General features: G+C 37.5%; 1 protein-coding gene across 1 annotated transcript; it reads right to left on the reverse strand.

The window, feature by feature from the left end:
• Positions 1-272: 272 nt before the first annotated feature.
• Positions 273-16,122, reverse strand: LOC103933564 (paladin). The gene is made up of 20 exons (XM_048574399.1): positions 15,824-16,122; positions 15,284-15,606; positions 14,699-14,833; positions 12,634-12,705; positions 12,124-12,194; positions 11,898-11,997; positions 11,697-11,795; positions 11,255-11,381; positions 10,119-10,252; positions 9,971-10,030; positions 9,559-9,794; positions 8,916-9,333; positions 6,961-7,284; positions 6,247-6,849; positions 5,931-6,104; positions 3,331-3,561; positions 2,955-3,238; positions 2,271-2,555; positions 1,715-1,837; positions 273-879 (listed from the first exon to the last, which is right to left on the reverse strand). The coding sequence occupies exons 2-20, from the start codon at positions 15,431-15,433 to the stop codon at positions 747-749; spliced, it is 3,759 nt and encodes a 1,252-aa protein (XP_048430356.1). The 5' UTR covers positions 15,434-15,606; positions 15,824-16,122; the 3' UTR covers positions 273-746.

Genomic DNA, 16,122 nt, shown 5'->3' on the forward strand with positions numbered 1-16,122 from the left:
ATATTTATAGTAAATCGGGCATTGGAGCTTCTTTTGGATATGTCAATGTCTCCATACCACCGGAAGTGGTACAAACTGAGCTAAAGTTCAGTTCATAGCGAGGGCTATTTGGCTTTGTAGGTGGCTGCTCTTCTTCCAAAAACCACGACCCTTCAGAAATACCTTACAAACTCGTGGGACAAAGTGAATGGAAAAGATTATTAAAAAAAACTGCAACGAATTGTAATATTTTTTTATCACAAATAAGCTCATACTTCATTCGAGAGTCCACATATCAAAGGCATTATGCATTGGAATTTCATGAGATAATAATGTCACATACATGATGCATGCATCAGCCTCAATATAAGCATCCTGATTTACTCTTCAAAAACTAGCACAGAAGCCGTTCCCGAGTTCTAAACACTCCCTTCTCCCTTGGATCAGGGACTTTCGTCATCCCTATGCATGTGCACAACTGAAATAACCTCTTAAATTTGCCCAGCATTCAGAGCCTAAGGCTGAAATTGAATGCCAGATCGTTTTATATCGTATCATTCAGGACTGCACACTAGTTTTAAGGGGGAAAGTTTTGAAACAGGTGCAGTGGGACAAATTCGAAGGCCCAAACCACCACAGGGCTATCGACCACTTGCATGCATACCAGTGATGCCACTGCAGGGTGATACGATCAGAGACAAAACAAGGGAGAGATGAAAATCATGACTGGCAATGTATTGCCAACTGCACAAAAATTTATTTTACACTCATTTATCAATCCTAAGGTTATTACATAGATGTCCTAGTTCAGGCCTCGCGTCCATCCATGATGTGAACTTTATATCAGCCGCACAAGTGCAGTAAAGGTAGGACCTAAATGTGATAAGGAAAAAGTAACGCCTGCAGATGGAAAGAGTGGGTTAAATTAATATAACAAAAAAATGAATCATGAACTCAACGAAAACGTTGTTGCTTGCTGAACATATCCATGTGAAGAATTCATATCCGGGATCAATGCAGTACAAATTCAGGTTCTGTGGGTTTCAACGGTAAGATGAGAAATGGAGAACCTATTGTCAAGACTCAATACAACACAAGAAATAACTCATAATTAATGATTTTTTTCTTTCTTTCTTTCTTTTCTTTTATGAAAAGGAACAAATTTATTTAGAAGTAACCAGTGAACAACCAGAAGCCAGATACAAAGGGAACTAGCAGAAATCTACAGCAGCCACATAACAAATCCATGATATTAACATCTTCTGCTGCCGCCCTGTCTAGCAAGATAGTCGAAAGTAAATAAATCCCTAAACTATGACAAACCTGAAGCCCAAAGAGAAATGTAAAGAGAATACTTAAGGGGTATAATATTGTAGCCAAGACCAAATCTTTAGGCCCAAACCTAAACCAAAGCAAATAAGCTAACTTCGCTATTGCGATAAGGCAACATGACACCAGCTCACACACTACACAGGATCGACATTGTCATTCCTAACATAAAATTCGGAGATGAAAGAAGAGTTCTTATCCTCTACTAATATGCAACCTCCTACTGTTGGAATTGGTTTTCATATACCACCTGGACTGACTATATTTATCCAATACTTTAAAAGGTAAATGAAATGCAATTCAAAAGGTTTGACATAGGCTAAACCTTCTTATCTAAAGGTGGAAGACACGATGCAAACATTCATAATAAATTAAAGAAAAGCAGGACAATGCTACTTCAACCTACTTTAATGCTTTGATCCCCATGTCCATGAGATATGCTCGTTGCTCGTCATCAGCATCAGGGAACTTTTTGAGTTCCTTACTATAATAAAGAATGTCATCTCGCAGATGTCCCGCGCCTGCGCACCTTTTAATTGAAGAAACAAAGTAAGAAACATCAACAAGAAGTGCCAATTACTAGCAGCTGAAGGTATGTTAAGGATCATTTACTCCCCACAAATGTAAAATAAGCAAAAATGGAGCAAGTGCATAATTACACAAATGAAACACAATCTCACAAGCATAGAAGCATTATTTTCTTTTCTATGTCGACTGAAGACATGGGTTACATGACACAGCCAATGCCCCTACAAATTAGTATTTGCAATTTGTGAGGGTCGTTCCAGCTATTGTATGAAATTCCTGGTTAATAATGACACAGCCAACACCCCAATTTATTTTTTCTACACTACTAATTGCTAAACCTGCTTTTACATTTGAAGACATTACCTGATGCTTAGACAAGTAGGAAGTACCATAAGGAGAGAAGTTCCACATGGACTTTTTCATATATAAAATACCTTTCAATAACAATGTCAACGTCTGCTTTGCTCTTAGGGCCGTACACAAGAACTCTTGTAAGGCTTAGTATGTCCCGGTAGTCACCCATCCTCAGAACTTCTTCATCAGAAGCTCGAGAAGGCAAATCCTCTTCAGGTGTACACATGAGGTTTGTTCCAACCAATGGTTGTGGATCCTTTGGTAGGGAATTTGTTTCTGCACCAGTTCTGATACAAATAATAGCCATTGCATATGCAACTCCTCCAAACCCTGTGTGTGATACAAAAAGGTAACACCCTGCAGAGCTATAGGTAAAAGTCAATTTTACTGAATTTTATAATTAAATTCATAAATAAATTCACAAATTGAACACCCATAATATGTTTGCGGTATCCAGATGCCAGAAGTGGTGTATTACTGTAAAACCTCCGAGTGTTTTTCATTTAGAAAAATATAAAATAAACTCCCGTAACATGTTTGTGGTATCATGATTAGGAAAAATCCCTGCAGCATACAACTTTGTTATCGTAACAGAGGGCAAAGATAAAATTCCCAAAAGAAATAATGGTGTTGAGAGTACTTGTAATTCACATCTATAAATTTTGTTTCACAATTTTCATTGTTTGGTATAATTTTGTTAGTTTTGATATCTTTAGTGGTATCACCAGTTACAGATGGGAATCATACGAAGCGTGGATACTTACTCATCTATGCAGTATTGAATTGCATCCACATCAGACGCTAAAGCCTCTCTTTCTCTAGTTAATGGTATTCTCCTGTATGCAATATTATAACCCTCATCTTTCAGAGCGGCATATACTTCAGCCGGTGTCTTAACATCATCTGCAAAGATGTTTTCTAAGTATCCTATGACACTGGACTGGTTCAATGCCGGGCTATATTCTTCACGGTGTAAAAGCATACGGCCACCAGACTGCCTGACCTCAGATAGTATATCTTCTTTTAGTCGTGCTTCCATGTGTTCCACCTGCAAATGGTTCCGTTGAATTTAAAATTGGAGTTTATAGTTAACTTAAAGAATTGTACTTGAAATATGAAAGAAAAAACATCGGTGCACACCACTGGGCCTGTGATTCCCACATGCTTGAGTGTATCAACAGGTTTGTTTAGCTCCCGTAGGACAAATGGTGTGCCATTAATGTAGACAACTGCTTCTTCTCTCAGATCAATTAAAACCACTTTCCGAGCAGCAGATCCTTCTGCCTTGGGTTTGGCACCTAAATATGCCAACATCTCTTTGGCACCAGGAATTGTTGGTGTAGCCATGCTATACACAGGATATCCATCCACCTGATTGAAGGAAAAAACAAAATTAGCCAAAAAAATTAGAAAGTCTCTTCGTTCTGTCCAACTTACCTTTCTATGTAATCCACTAAAGCTTATATAAAAACAGTTATACATGCCAATGTAAAAATATGGCTCCAATATGATAAAAAAAATATCTTGATTCATGCAATCAATAACTCAGAGTGCCGGAGTTAGACCTTCAACATATCATTAAGTAGGGAGTGTAGCCTTTACGCAAAACCACTGTGCACTGTTTATGGCTTGCTTGAGAGTTCTTTTGGCAGCACACCTAAGGAAATGCTTCTAAATGAATAAATTACAACTTACAAGTAATTGGGCTCTTAATAAAAAAATTCTACATGTTGAAAATTAAAGAACCACGACAAATAAGACTATTGAGTAAACCCACTTTTTACAAAAACACTCCATAGAATTGACTTGAAAACTATTATGATTCTTGTGAGGATTTTTGTTCAAAGATGCAAGCAAGTGTAAGTAAACAAATCTATGTTTCATAATCATTGGTTGGCATCGATTTGAATGTTGTAGCTTTCGATGTAGTTGATGCATCGCCGATACGGTTTCCCAATTAGTTGTAATTTCCATCATTACCATTTAAGGAAAAAGTCAAATGCCTAGAATGTTTAGAATCTTTCAATTGTATGACCTTAAACGACAATTAACTTAATTACTTAAGATAGATGCTGTGTTGTCAGTTTGGTAACTGAGGATGACTCTTGAGGCATTTTATCTCTAATATAGGGAAGTAGTAGTTATGTTATAAACTAGACTAGACAAATATCCAAACTTTTTTAAAAAAGAGAAACACAAGTGTAATAATTAGTGAATGCTTGAAAAATACTTTAAAAAACTTGCCCCTTTTATCTTGTCGAACCAGAAAGGAGCAGAGAAAAGAAGGCAATCCAATTAGTTCTCTGGGTGAAAAAACATTAGGCAGTTTTATAAGGTTCGTTACTCCTACGATAGAGCTGGGTATATGAAAAGGTGAGTTCTTTTCTTTTTCCTTCTCTTTCTTTTACTTTTTTCCTCCTACATGGTGGTAATCATAAAACAACCCTAGCCTCTGTCTCATGATTTTAAACAACAAGGAGCAGAGAAAGGATGGTCTTCTGTGGCTGGCTCAGAAATATTTTGAATATTACAAGGTAAGCCCTCATGCTTGCTTTAAAAACCAAGAAACCCATTTGAAGGGAAATTGCAATTGTACCCCTGTTGTATCTGTGTGACATACCAAAAAGTTAGAGCCATACATGTATGGATTGCCAACGAGTTTTAAATATACATACAACATAGCTCACCACTCCTAATATCCCAGGCATTGATTATTTTTTTCTTTCTGTAGTCGTCTTAAAATCCATTTCATTTCCTATACATGGATGTGTTGTTTTGTCTTTCCTGGTACATAAACCATAGCTGGCCTAATGAGAATACAACCCACATGGACTTCTTAAACAACTTTAGCAACAAGCTCAAATCTAACACTATGAATCCTTTTAACCTTGACAATAAGAAAATACATTACTTGTCCATCATTAGATTAAATAGGCAACATTCAATGAGGCTTACTGAAGACATGTGTGCCACAGGCTTTCCTTCACCTTCCTACCACATCTTTCACTACTTTCCACAATTATTATCCCCAAAAGAGGCTTAAAATTTTCCCCAAAATGTGAGAGTATTGTTGCTGGTGAAGAATCCCAGCACCTCGTTTTCCCTACCTGCTCCTATTAGGTCAACGTTCTATTTGGTGAGATTAGTATTCCACATCATGTATGTCAAGCCTTGCACCCCAATACATAAATATCTTGGGCCTCTACACCAACGTCAGGTGGTTTTGGGTTGGTTATGTAACCAGAGAAAATTTTCACGTGTCAAGCACAATGGCTACAAATATTCCACATCATCCAAACATAATGCGTCCAAATATTTGTCTCTGACTCCGACACATGTGCGGTCTCATGTTGAAAAAATATATATATGGATCCAATTTAACAGTCTTTGAACCACAATATATAAAATCCTGGACCTCTCCGCTCATTAGTAATGGTTAGGTGCTCTAATTTTGGCACTATTCTTCCAAATTCCGACCCCTCTGCAAGGTCATAGGATAAACCATTTTCCAACCCTGTTAACTTATTTTAATAGATCATTGATCATGAAGGACACCTAAAACCAGAAGACCACCTGCAGACTCGCTTCACCTCAAATATGTAAATTTAAATATATAAGTTTGTATAAATGCAACTACATGAAGTAATGCTGTTACACACTTTCCATCTGTAGCCTTATCCAATTGAATAGAAACTAGAGATCCCTACTCATCTATCACACAGAAAGAACTATAATCATACCTTATAAACATGTGGTGCACCATGGATTTGAATGTGACTAGACGTCCTTTGACCTGGAAAGAAATACATTTTAAGTATAGAACCTTTCCCCAAAACAGAACCATTACGGGCCTTGACAATGGCCTCCATGACAGCATCTCCATGTTGGGACTCATGTGGTGCTCTCAACTCCTCCTGAATTCCAAAACCAAAATGTTCAAAAATTATATATCCATCCCAAAATAAAGAAATATAAACTAACCTTAGAGTAAGCTTGCCAACCGAAAAAAAAAAAAAAAAAAAAAAAGTCTCTAAGCCAAAAGTAGAAGGGATTTACAGGGACAGTAAAAAAGCGTCCAGGTCTTAGTCTTATGCTCCATTTCATTGCTTGAACCTCTGGTCTCTGATGCAACCAATTCTTAAACGTCATCCTAGATTCTCCTTGCCCACAAAATCCATCAAATGCTTCACTTCCTAAGTATGCTGCAAAAGCAATTAAACGGAAGTAGCGCTCCAAGTACTCAGCACCACGATTTAGTGCCACCCTCCTTACCCTTGGCTCCACATGTTGTTGATTGAATACCTTTCTGTAATGCAGAACAGCTTGACGTATGTTCTGTAGAGCAGAACATCTATCTATAATAGCATCTAAGGCCTCCCGGCATTCCACCCCATTATCAAATAATCTTGTTATTTTCCACAACAAGAGGATGTCATTCATGCCGAATACACGGCTTTGCTCCTTTTCATTTCTAAAATTTGTAACACTGGAGGTTGCTGCAACACTACTACCTCCAGTTTCGTCACCACTTGAGCTACCACCATCCACCTCTTCAAGGGTAATATTGTCAACCAGGATTTTGATAGGTCTCCCATAGTCAATTCGGAGTTTCAAAAGGCAAGCAATTACCGTACCTGTGGTTGTCCTTCCTCTACCCATCTGTGAATATTAAAGGAAAAAGAAAAATACTACAGATTGGTTTGGAAAAAATTTGTTGTCTCCTTGCACGTATATGGAAAAGAAGGAAAAGGGAAAGAATTAAATGTGAACCTGGCAATTGAAAACAAAAGCAGTGTCCTTGGAAGCAGAAGCAATATTAATAGCCAATGTGTCAAAGTCAGAACTTTTGGGAGCTTTACCATCCGTTATGGGTACACGAGCATACTTGATAGGAAAACCATCTTCCTCCAAACCTTTAAAAACCTCTAGCGGGGTCTGAATAGCCTCAGAATTTACATGCTCCCAAGCATCAAATATTTGCCCATCATCTGTTTCATGAATAACCATTATGGCACCCCCATAATGATCGGCTTCTCGCAAGATATCTTCTTTTAACCGAGCTTCCATCCTCTCCACCCTCTCACGATCAATACCCTGGAAAAATAGATCATAGTTTCAATATCTACCTCAAAAAGGAACAAAAACAAAGCCAGTTGTACTAATGATGACAGTTGTAATTACGCCTCAAGATTTTACCCTTATATGGGTCTTAGATGCCATGTTCATGCTACAACACCTTTGTGCTTGAAACCCCAAATGTGCCTAGGTTGAGGTCCGTATTCTGCTTACTCTTGTTAAAGCTCAATGGAATTAAAGTTCTGAGAAGAGAGCCATTTACCCTTTCCCTTTTGCAGTGCAAACTCTCATCCATAACGGTAAAGACATCTGTCTTGATATGATTAAAAAAAAATTTAAATTATGGACTGGTGCTATAAAAGCTGGACACTGCATGACAGTTCTGTTAATAATTATTTCTATGTCTAATATAAGTATGACTAGATGAAAGATCAAGGAAACGCTTGTTATATAGGGGTGGAAGGCTTAGTTTTGTGCAACTTTCTTTTTCCTGTTTATTAACTAAAGAGGTTCTGGAAAATTCACTGGCATACCATGTCTTTCTTCAAAATTCCAAATCGAGTGCAAAAGTAAATTAGAGATCTTTTAGGGAAGGGCAGAGGAGAAGGGGTAAATAGCACATGGTGAAGTGGGAATTGGTTTTAAACCTATTGGAATAGGACTAGACTGGGGGTGGGAAGTTAGAATCAATGTGGTATCGTTAGGTGGTATAATACAAACATTATGGATGTGATCTTGGAGCAAATCCGTTTGACATGCTGTCCTCAGGAGTAAATATTGTCTAGATGCCAGCTGGTGGTTATGTTTATCATTCCCCTGAAAGGAAGACTCTTCTGTATGAATCTTAGAACGCCACTGCGCTCAGTTTTGCGTCAAGTCTTCCGTTAGCTCCAAGTACTCCATAACTTTTCTTATAGTCTCTTTCCCAATCTTCCTAGGTCTTCCTATACCCTCTTTACCCTGAGCCTCCATCTCCTAGTTGCATCTTCTAACCGAGGCATCCATAGGTCTTCGATTCACGTGTTCAAACCATCTTAACAGATTTTCTCTTATCTTATTTTCAAATGTGGCCACTCCTACTTTACCTTAGATATCCTCATTCTTAATCCTATCCTTTCTCATGTGCCCATACACCCAACGAAGCATTCTCATCTCTCCTACACTCATTTTCTGGACATGTTGCTTTTTGACAGTCCAACGTATATAAAGGATAATATTTTCTTTTATTACCATAACATGCTTATGTTCTCAAACTATGAATTGCACCAATCTTCAGGCAACAGAAGCATCTCATGATGCCCAATTATCTGGCAAGGTAACACATTTGTATACAGCTAGACATATATTTTGACAGTATGAAGATGATTAAAGTACCATGCAAAGTGTACCACCTATGCCGTAGAAGAGTCCATTGTGCTCCTTGTAGCATATAGCAAGTTATTAATTTAATCTAGCTTTATACTGCAAGGAGAAAATTGTACTCTTCCACGTCATTTATGGTATGATCAAACAACTTTTGAGTATAAACTACCATGCAAAGTGTCTAATGGTTAAAGTTAACTCCAAGCAACAAGTAGTGCTTCATTTTTTATTTCCAATAAATATCATATAGATGTGACATGAAAGGTAAAACTAAGACAAAAAATTACCGTGTACTCGAGCATATTTTTGTAAGGCCTTTCAACCTCGCGAAGTACAAATGGTTTTCCGTTGATATAAATAACAGGTTCTTCTCTCATATTATGCCAAAAAACTGGGGAGCTACCAATCCTGTGGATGACAGACCGTATACCATCAATTGTTGGATTTGCAACTCCATAAACTGAAAATCCAGGGACCTCTCGGAAATTAGGGGCACCATCCACTCTTTCTGGTAAATTTTGGTTTTGACAACCAGGACAGTGGTCACTTTTCAGAACTGTTTGACTACCAAGAACCTCGCCCTTTCTCAAGGCAGCAACTGCACCCATCTCACAAGGCCGACCATCAGCAGATTCAGCAATCTTCTTTAAAGATGGCTTCGAACTTGCATATCCAAGTGCACCCATTGGATCTCTTCTCAGAAGCCTACAACCAAGAGGAATTGAAGCAAAAGAACTTAACCAGATGGTGTCCCAATAACTAAGCTGTGCTATATTTCATTTATGAATATGCAAAAAGCCATGAACATAAAGTAATCATTAACTAAGTTTCATCTCATTTGTACCTTAGTAGACAAGAAAAGAAAAATTACCAAGAAGATGGTATTAAAAAAAGAAATGAAAACTCAAATGCTAAAACTGTTATTTTTACCTGCGAATAATACTATACAGTTCAGGCCTAGCTTTCATCCAATCAGCAAAACTACTATAATCACAGGAACTAGAACGGAGGGCTGCTCCCTCTGAATGAATGTACACGGTAAAGCATATAAGGAAGTAGTATCGTTCCAAATACTCCATGAAAAATGAAAGTGATGCCTCCCTTTTCATCTCATCTGGCTGGCGCATAATACTATTGCGATAAGTACCAATTGCTTCACGTAAGTTCTGTACTTAGATTCAATAGATAGAAACATCAAACTATTAAGATAAACCATCAAAACCTTAGATAACATGAAGCAATAAAATCATCTATTCAAAAAGGAAAAAATATTCATGCAAAGGTAAAACATGTGCTGAGATACCGTACCATAAAGTTAATAAAAAAAGGATTGAAACTACACCTGCATAGAGGCACACTTGTCAATGACTTTATCCACTTGTCTCTTGCCTTCAACACCACCCTAAAGGCGTGTTGTTAATTAATAAAATACTTGAGAATATATTAACCATTTAATATAACCATAGGCAGCAAAAGAAGATATCAAATACCTCTAATACCCGAATCAAGCTTCTTATGACAGCATATTCACCTCTACGAATCGCATCTTCTGAGCTTGGAAAATTGTCACCAACAATTTCACTGGATTCAGAAATTTTTCCAATTGAATTGGTTCTTGGAATACCTATTTTATTTGAAAATAATATACAATTATGAAATCCTTTAAAAGCATAACCAACCACAAGAGTCTCACAAGAAACCAGCAGAAAATGCAGAACATGGTTTATTTTTCAATGGAGGAATCTGCTAATGGTAAGAAAAGCTTTTGGTATTTCTCAAAAGTCAAAAGTAATATTAATAGCTTGAGTGTTGAGTGGCAGGGATAAACACTCAAAAGATGGAGTCAGTCCCGGTTTTGTTATGTGAGGTGAGGAGATGGCCTATGACACATTTGGGATTATCTTCAAATGACAAGGCAACACAGAGGCAATAGCGTTTGGTATCCTGTTGTAGAAAATGTGGAGAAGAGGCTAGATGGTTGGAGCAAAGAATTTTTGTCTCAAGGTGGTAGGCTGTAATCCATTCGGTTTTAAACACGTACTGGTAATCACCTTTCTTTTTAAGATTTCCAGTAATGTGACCAAGAGGCTAAAGAGAGATGAGGAATGTTTCGTGGGAGGGGGTAGCAAAGAGGAAAATAGATAATCAATTAATCACAGGAGGTTGATTACTTGTATATGGCTTCAACAAGGAGACGACCTTTTTCTTGTCAATGTCGTCCACATTGATGTGTTTTGATTTTTGAGTAAAAGTGAGACTTAAAATTAGACCACTTGCTTATTTTCTGTCCAAATGTGTTGTCCTTGTGGTTGAGGCTGTTCAGAGAGGCTGATATGAGTCCCTGATATGAGTTGGATGATTATAACTATGTTGTCTTTGTGATTAGTGTCTTCTAATATCAGAAATCACATAATATACTGTTTAAACTTGAAATGGAAGGGGTGGAGAGAAGAAGAAGCATATGAGGAAATCCTACTTTCATTAGAATAGCACAAACAAACTCCTTCAGAAAAGAAATATAGAATAACCAAGTTAACAAGTTCTAGAACAACAAAACTCCTTCGGATGACTGAAATGAGTCGATTCAATAGAATTAGTATTTGAGTGAACAGAGTAAGAGGATTACCGGAAGCTCCTGTACGGTTGAGGTATATCAAAGTTGCAATCACCATTCCTGTTGTAGTTCGCCCACGTCCCATTTGACAGTTAAAAATTATTTCTGCATTTATGTCAGCTTGAGAAATTTTATGAACCTGAATACAAAGAATGAAAGAGTAAATAAAGCGCACACATCAGCAAATGTAATTCAGGAAGGTGATAATATTATTAGATTGCATCTGACCACCCGATCGATGAAGACTATGACCACAAGACCACAAACAGACATTAACTCTAAGAGTGCAGCTCAATTCATGGTCATGTCAAGAACTAATGCCCTCCAACCAATTTAGGTTGGGTTGGTCTTGGTTCCCATTTCTTGGACCCAATTGGTTGAGGTTTGGTCCAGGTTTTACCTGGCCTGAAAAGAATTGTGCTACATGTACTATTCGACTAGAAAATGAACTAACCAAAATATCGAAATCCAGCTCCTTAGGTGACTTTTCGTCAGTTATAGGAACACGTTCATAGTCAACAAGGTATCCTTGTTCTTGCAATTCCTCGTAAACCTACAGAATAATAAAATAAATAAATTACTTAATATTAAGTATGTAGGTGGGTTTTCACCTGTTCTCTCATTCCCATCTATGGTAGTTGTTCCAATGAGATACCTCTAGTGGTGTCTTCACAGATTCACGTGACACTGGTTCCCATTGATCCACCATCTGACCATCTGGCAGTTCATCAGTGACAAGGATCTTATTTCCATATCTGCTATTTCAGATGTGGAAATAATGTCCAATATCATAGAAAGCAGGCGTGAGAAAATGTTTAAGTTTATGGTGCACAATTTCCTAACATCCAGAGGTAAATTCAGCGTACAACCAAAGGAGATACCTTGCAGCTTCAGTTAAAATATCTTCCTTTAACCGGGCTTCCATTTGTTCAACCCTAGCCCTGTTAATTCCCTGATGGTTTTTGTAAAGCCACAATCAATTTAGAAGGAAACAGAAAATGTGGCTAATTAACATGTTGACATGTGCATTGCAATGCAAATAGCATTATGCATGTATTATAACTATCAATCCTCTACATTCTCTAAGTCCCAACCCCAATACAAAACAAAAACAGAAAGGTAAAAACAAAAGAACAAAAAGAAAAAAAACCACCATATTCTCCCCCCCCCCCCCCCAAAAAAAAAACCAGAAATCCCCCATTAAAGCAAGTACTATAATCAGCGCACTCGAAATTCAAATTAATGTAAGAAGAACTATATTTTATAATAGATAATGTTAGACCATGCGGTTATTCGTTCTCTACTTCTTAAGTAATGAAGGCAAGTATTTAATAACCAAATCATTGAATATGCCAAAATTGATGGTAAAATTACATTTACAAAAAGCATACCGTATATTCAAGGTTGGAAAAGGGCCTCTCCACATCACGCAAAACAAAAGGGCGACCATTAATATAGACCACCTGTTTGAAGATATGAAGTATCATCAGAAAATGCATACTCAAGGATTTTTTTTTTTTCAAAAAATTGAAAAATTAGAATAAGAGATGTTGCAAGTCTAAGAGTACCTTTATATACCAATTAAGGAGTAGGACTAGACTATTTTAGATTAGTCCTATGTTTGGAAACATCTTGGAATAGATGGCAAATCTAATCCCCTTTTGTATTTATATGAAACAAGCTTTTATTAATGAAAAACTAATACAACAATGGTGAACAAGTGGTCTGTAGCATAAAAAAATACAACCAATATACAGAGGCTTTCCAATTTGACCAAATAAAAGAAAAGGATAACTCTCTAAATTCTGAAGGCATATGCACACAAAGAAGCCCAAAAACGCACCCTTAAAAAACAAAAGGAATAATTGGTTGACCAGAGGGGAGAGGTGGATTTACATGGAAACTGGGGCTTAAGGGAACTCTACTAATTGATACAACCAACAGACCCACCTTATGGTACAAGAATTCAACTCATTCATTCTGAAGTATCTCTCTACAATCCATCCTTTCAAGCCTAGCTTTCTCTTATTCTTTTTGTCCCTCTTTGGTGGGGTAAATAGAACTTTGCCTGTGTAAGTTTATCTCACGCTACTGGTCCCAAGCTCGGATAAAGAGGGAGGGGGAGAATCTTAAACAAAATTGCACTAAAGCTAGGTCGTCACCTGGAAGTGACGCCCTATGTGGCCAGGCACAGTGATAATTAAGCAAGGGTCGTTGTATCTCCATCGACGCCCGGATGCAATGTTAAACAATCAAGGGTGACGTAGAAACTTCTTTTTTAACAACTCCACTCAAAGTTGTTTGGAAACATCTAATGACATCAACTTTACCCGGGACACTCAAAAGAAGTAATTTGACCTTACTGGACGAGTGAGGTCAAAGAAGCTAGGACTTGAGGGTAGGATTCCAGAGAGTATAATGGGTTTAGGTAAGTGGAATGTACACATTCTAACGGGAAATTCCTGATTTGAAAACCCTAAACATTTTTCCATACCAAACCATCCTCTAAACAACCTAAATAATTTAAGCCAGATCACCATTAACCTTACAGTTTTCTACCATCCTTTACAAGTCAGATTCAGATCCTTTATTAACGTCTGCCCACCATATAAGAATCCGTAGACAGATACGGTCTTCGTTCAGATCTTTACAAGTCAATTTCAGATCCTTTATTCAGATATTTCGTACCAGAAGACAAATGTTGTGGGATAAAGTTCGTTTATGGTCTTTATTATGGTATTCAGTTTCTACAGAATTTAAAGAATCTTTTCCCTTATTTGGCTTCATTGGAAAGCTGCCATTAGTTAGCTTTATGGAATTTTCTTAGCTCTTACAATTTTATGGGGACTTTGTTTGTCGTCTTGTTGATTGCTTTCTGCTTTTCTTTACAGACATATTGTCCACTTGTGCAAGTTTATTGTCATATGCAATAATATTTCATTTCATTAAAAAAACAAAAGTGTCTGGAAAATTCATCCGTGGCTCAACACACAAGTTGGCAGAATGGGCAACATTGAATACTACAATTACTACGGGATTCAGTGAGAGGATGAAACCAAGAGCTATTACTTGATGTATAGGCACAATATCATCATAAACAGTTGAGCTCATTAGCTTTTGACTGTCAATAGCTATTCATTAAATTTATAGTTTAGGTTTCTTGTTTATACAATAATTTTCAATATTAACTTCCCAAAACTGCATTTAGTTCCGGATTGGGTGACAGCATACTCAAGATTAAAATGTTGAAACTTGATCATTACTATATTCTGAAAACAAGATTTCCTACAATAATTTATTATTTTGGTTATTAACAATCAAAAAGACGATGCACATTTTATAACTGAAATATGATGCTAGTCGTTTGCACCAATTGTATTGTGCAAACTTACAACATAGGAAAGAAAGAAACCAAACTCTGACAGGTAGAAATAGCATGGAACATATTAACCTTACCGGCTCCTCGCGAAGGTTAATCCAAAGAACTTGTGCTCGCTTGCCATCAATTTCTTGAGCTCCAATATGGTTAAGAACATTCTGGATTCCATCGATTGTTGGAATGGCAACACCATGAACATGTAGCAAATCGGCCTATAAACCAAGAGGATAAATATGGAAGGAAAACGGATCAAACAACGCAAGGTGATGAGAAGGGAAATGACGTGAAACATGTGCCAGTGATTTAGAGAAGTTTCCATGTAAAATTCAAGTTTCATTAAACCGTAAGCATTAGGATGCTACAATGAAAATATGTTGAACCTGATTACGGACAGATTTATATACCTGAGACCACATTGGTTGAAGAGGCAACTACTTGACAATGTACATTTTGGTGACAACTCAAGTGAAATTGTAAGTGGCAAGTATGTGATTGTCTACATATGCAACGTGAAGTTGTAGAATTGAAGCATTAAAAGCAACCAATAGATTCAGTGGTCAATCTAACAAACAAGTGCTTACTAAATTGAATCCATTAACCCAAAAGGATGTATAGCATATCAAAAGAAAAATGGTTGGCTGATTTTAAGAGAAGTAAGAAACCTGACGGTAATTGGGAGCACCATCGATGTGGGGATACAAGCGTTTGTTCTGGCAGCCTGGGAAGTGGTCGCTCTTGAGAATGGTCTTCTTGCCCAGCACTGATCCTCCTCTTAGTTTCATTACCTGCTCCGGCTCCTTTGGTATCGACATGGTTCATTTATCTAGTTTCTTTCTTGGGTATCAAATCAAAAACAAACCAGCAACCGCAACCGCAACAATTTCCTTCTTTCTTCTAGTAGTGCTACTGCTATTGCTATTTCAGTAGTCTAGTTAGTCGTCGTAGGTCAAAAATTGCCCTAAGCAAGCACACCGCAGACCAATGACTGACCACATACAAACATACGATGATGAAAGGATGAGATTCACAGACTACAAAGTAGAAGAAATAGGAAAGTAATCCAACAACAACAAAAAAACCAAAGGAATCTATCCTCAATTGTGAGAGAGAGAGAGAGAGAGAGAGAGAGAGAGAGAGAGAGATGGGTACAATTGAACTGAATTGAATTTAGAAATAGGAAAAGAGCCGGATTTTATAATTACCTCCAATCCAATCCTCAGTTTCTACTGGAAACAAATGTCTCTCTCCTAAAGCGAGAGAGAGAGAGAGAGAGAGAGAGAGAGAGAGAGAGAGAGAAAGTGCGAGCGAGGGATGGATGTCGATGACAAGATGTTTTTTTGTTGAGACTGAGTTGCTGAGTTGCTGAGTTGATGTGCGAGTGCGAAAGCGAAGTGGGGCAGAAGAGAGTCCTCGAGGCCCCTCCTCCTCCTACTCCACCTCAATCACTCTTCACACTGCTAAACGTGAAAAGCGTGTTTTTTTCTTCGGATTCTTGGTTTAT

The sequence above is a fragment of a genome, unplaced genomic scaffold (assembly GCF_019419815.1).
Source record: "Pyrus x bretschneideri cultivar Hongxiangsu unplaced genomic scaffold, Pyrus_bretschneideri_v1 Contig71, whole genome shotgun sequence".
In the NCBI taxonomy this organism is placed as follows: domain Eukaryota; kingdom Viridiplantae; phylum Streptophyta; class Magnoliopsida; order Rosales; family Rosaceae; genus Pyrus; species Pyrus x bretschneideri.

Bases quoted from the DNA above. Each gene is read 5' to 3' on its own strand.
- LOC103933564 (XM_048574399.1), bottom strand. From the start codon at position 15,433: ATGTCGATACCAAAGGAGCCGGAGCAGGTAATGAAACTAAGAGGAGGA. The intron at 9,334-9,558 runs GTAAAAATAACA...TCTTGGTTGTAG, and splicing joins CTGTATAGTATTATTCGCAG to GCTTCTGAGAAGAGATCCAA. The intron at 6,105-6,246 runs GTAAATCCCTTC...TTTGGAATTCAG, and splicing joins GACGCTTTTTTACTGTCCCT to GAGGAGTTGAGAGCACCACA.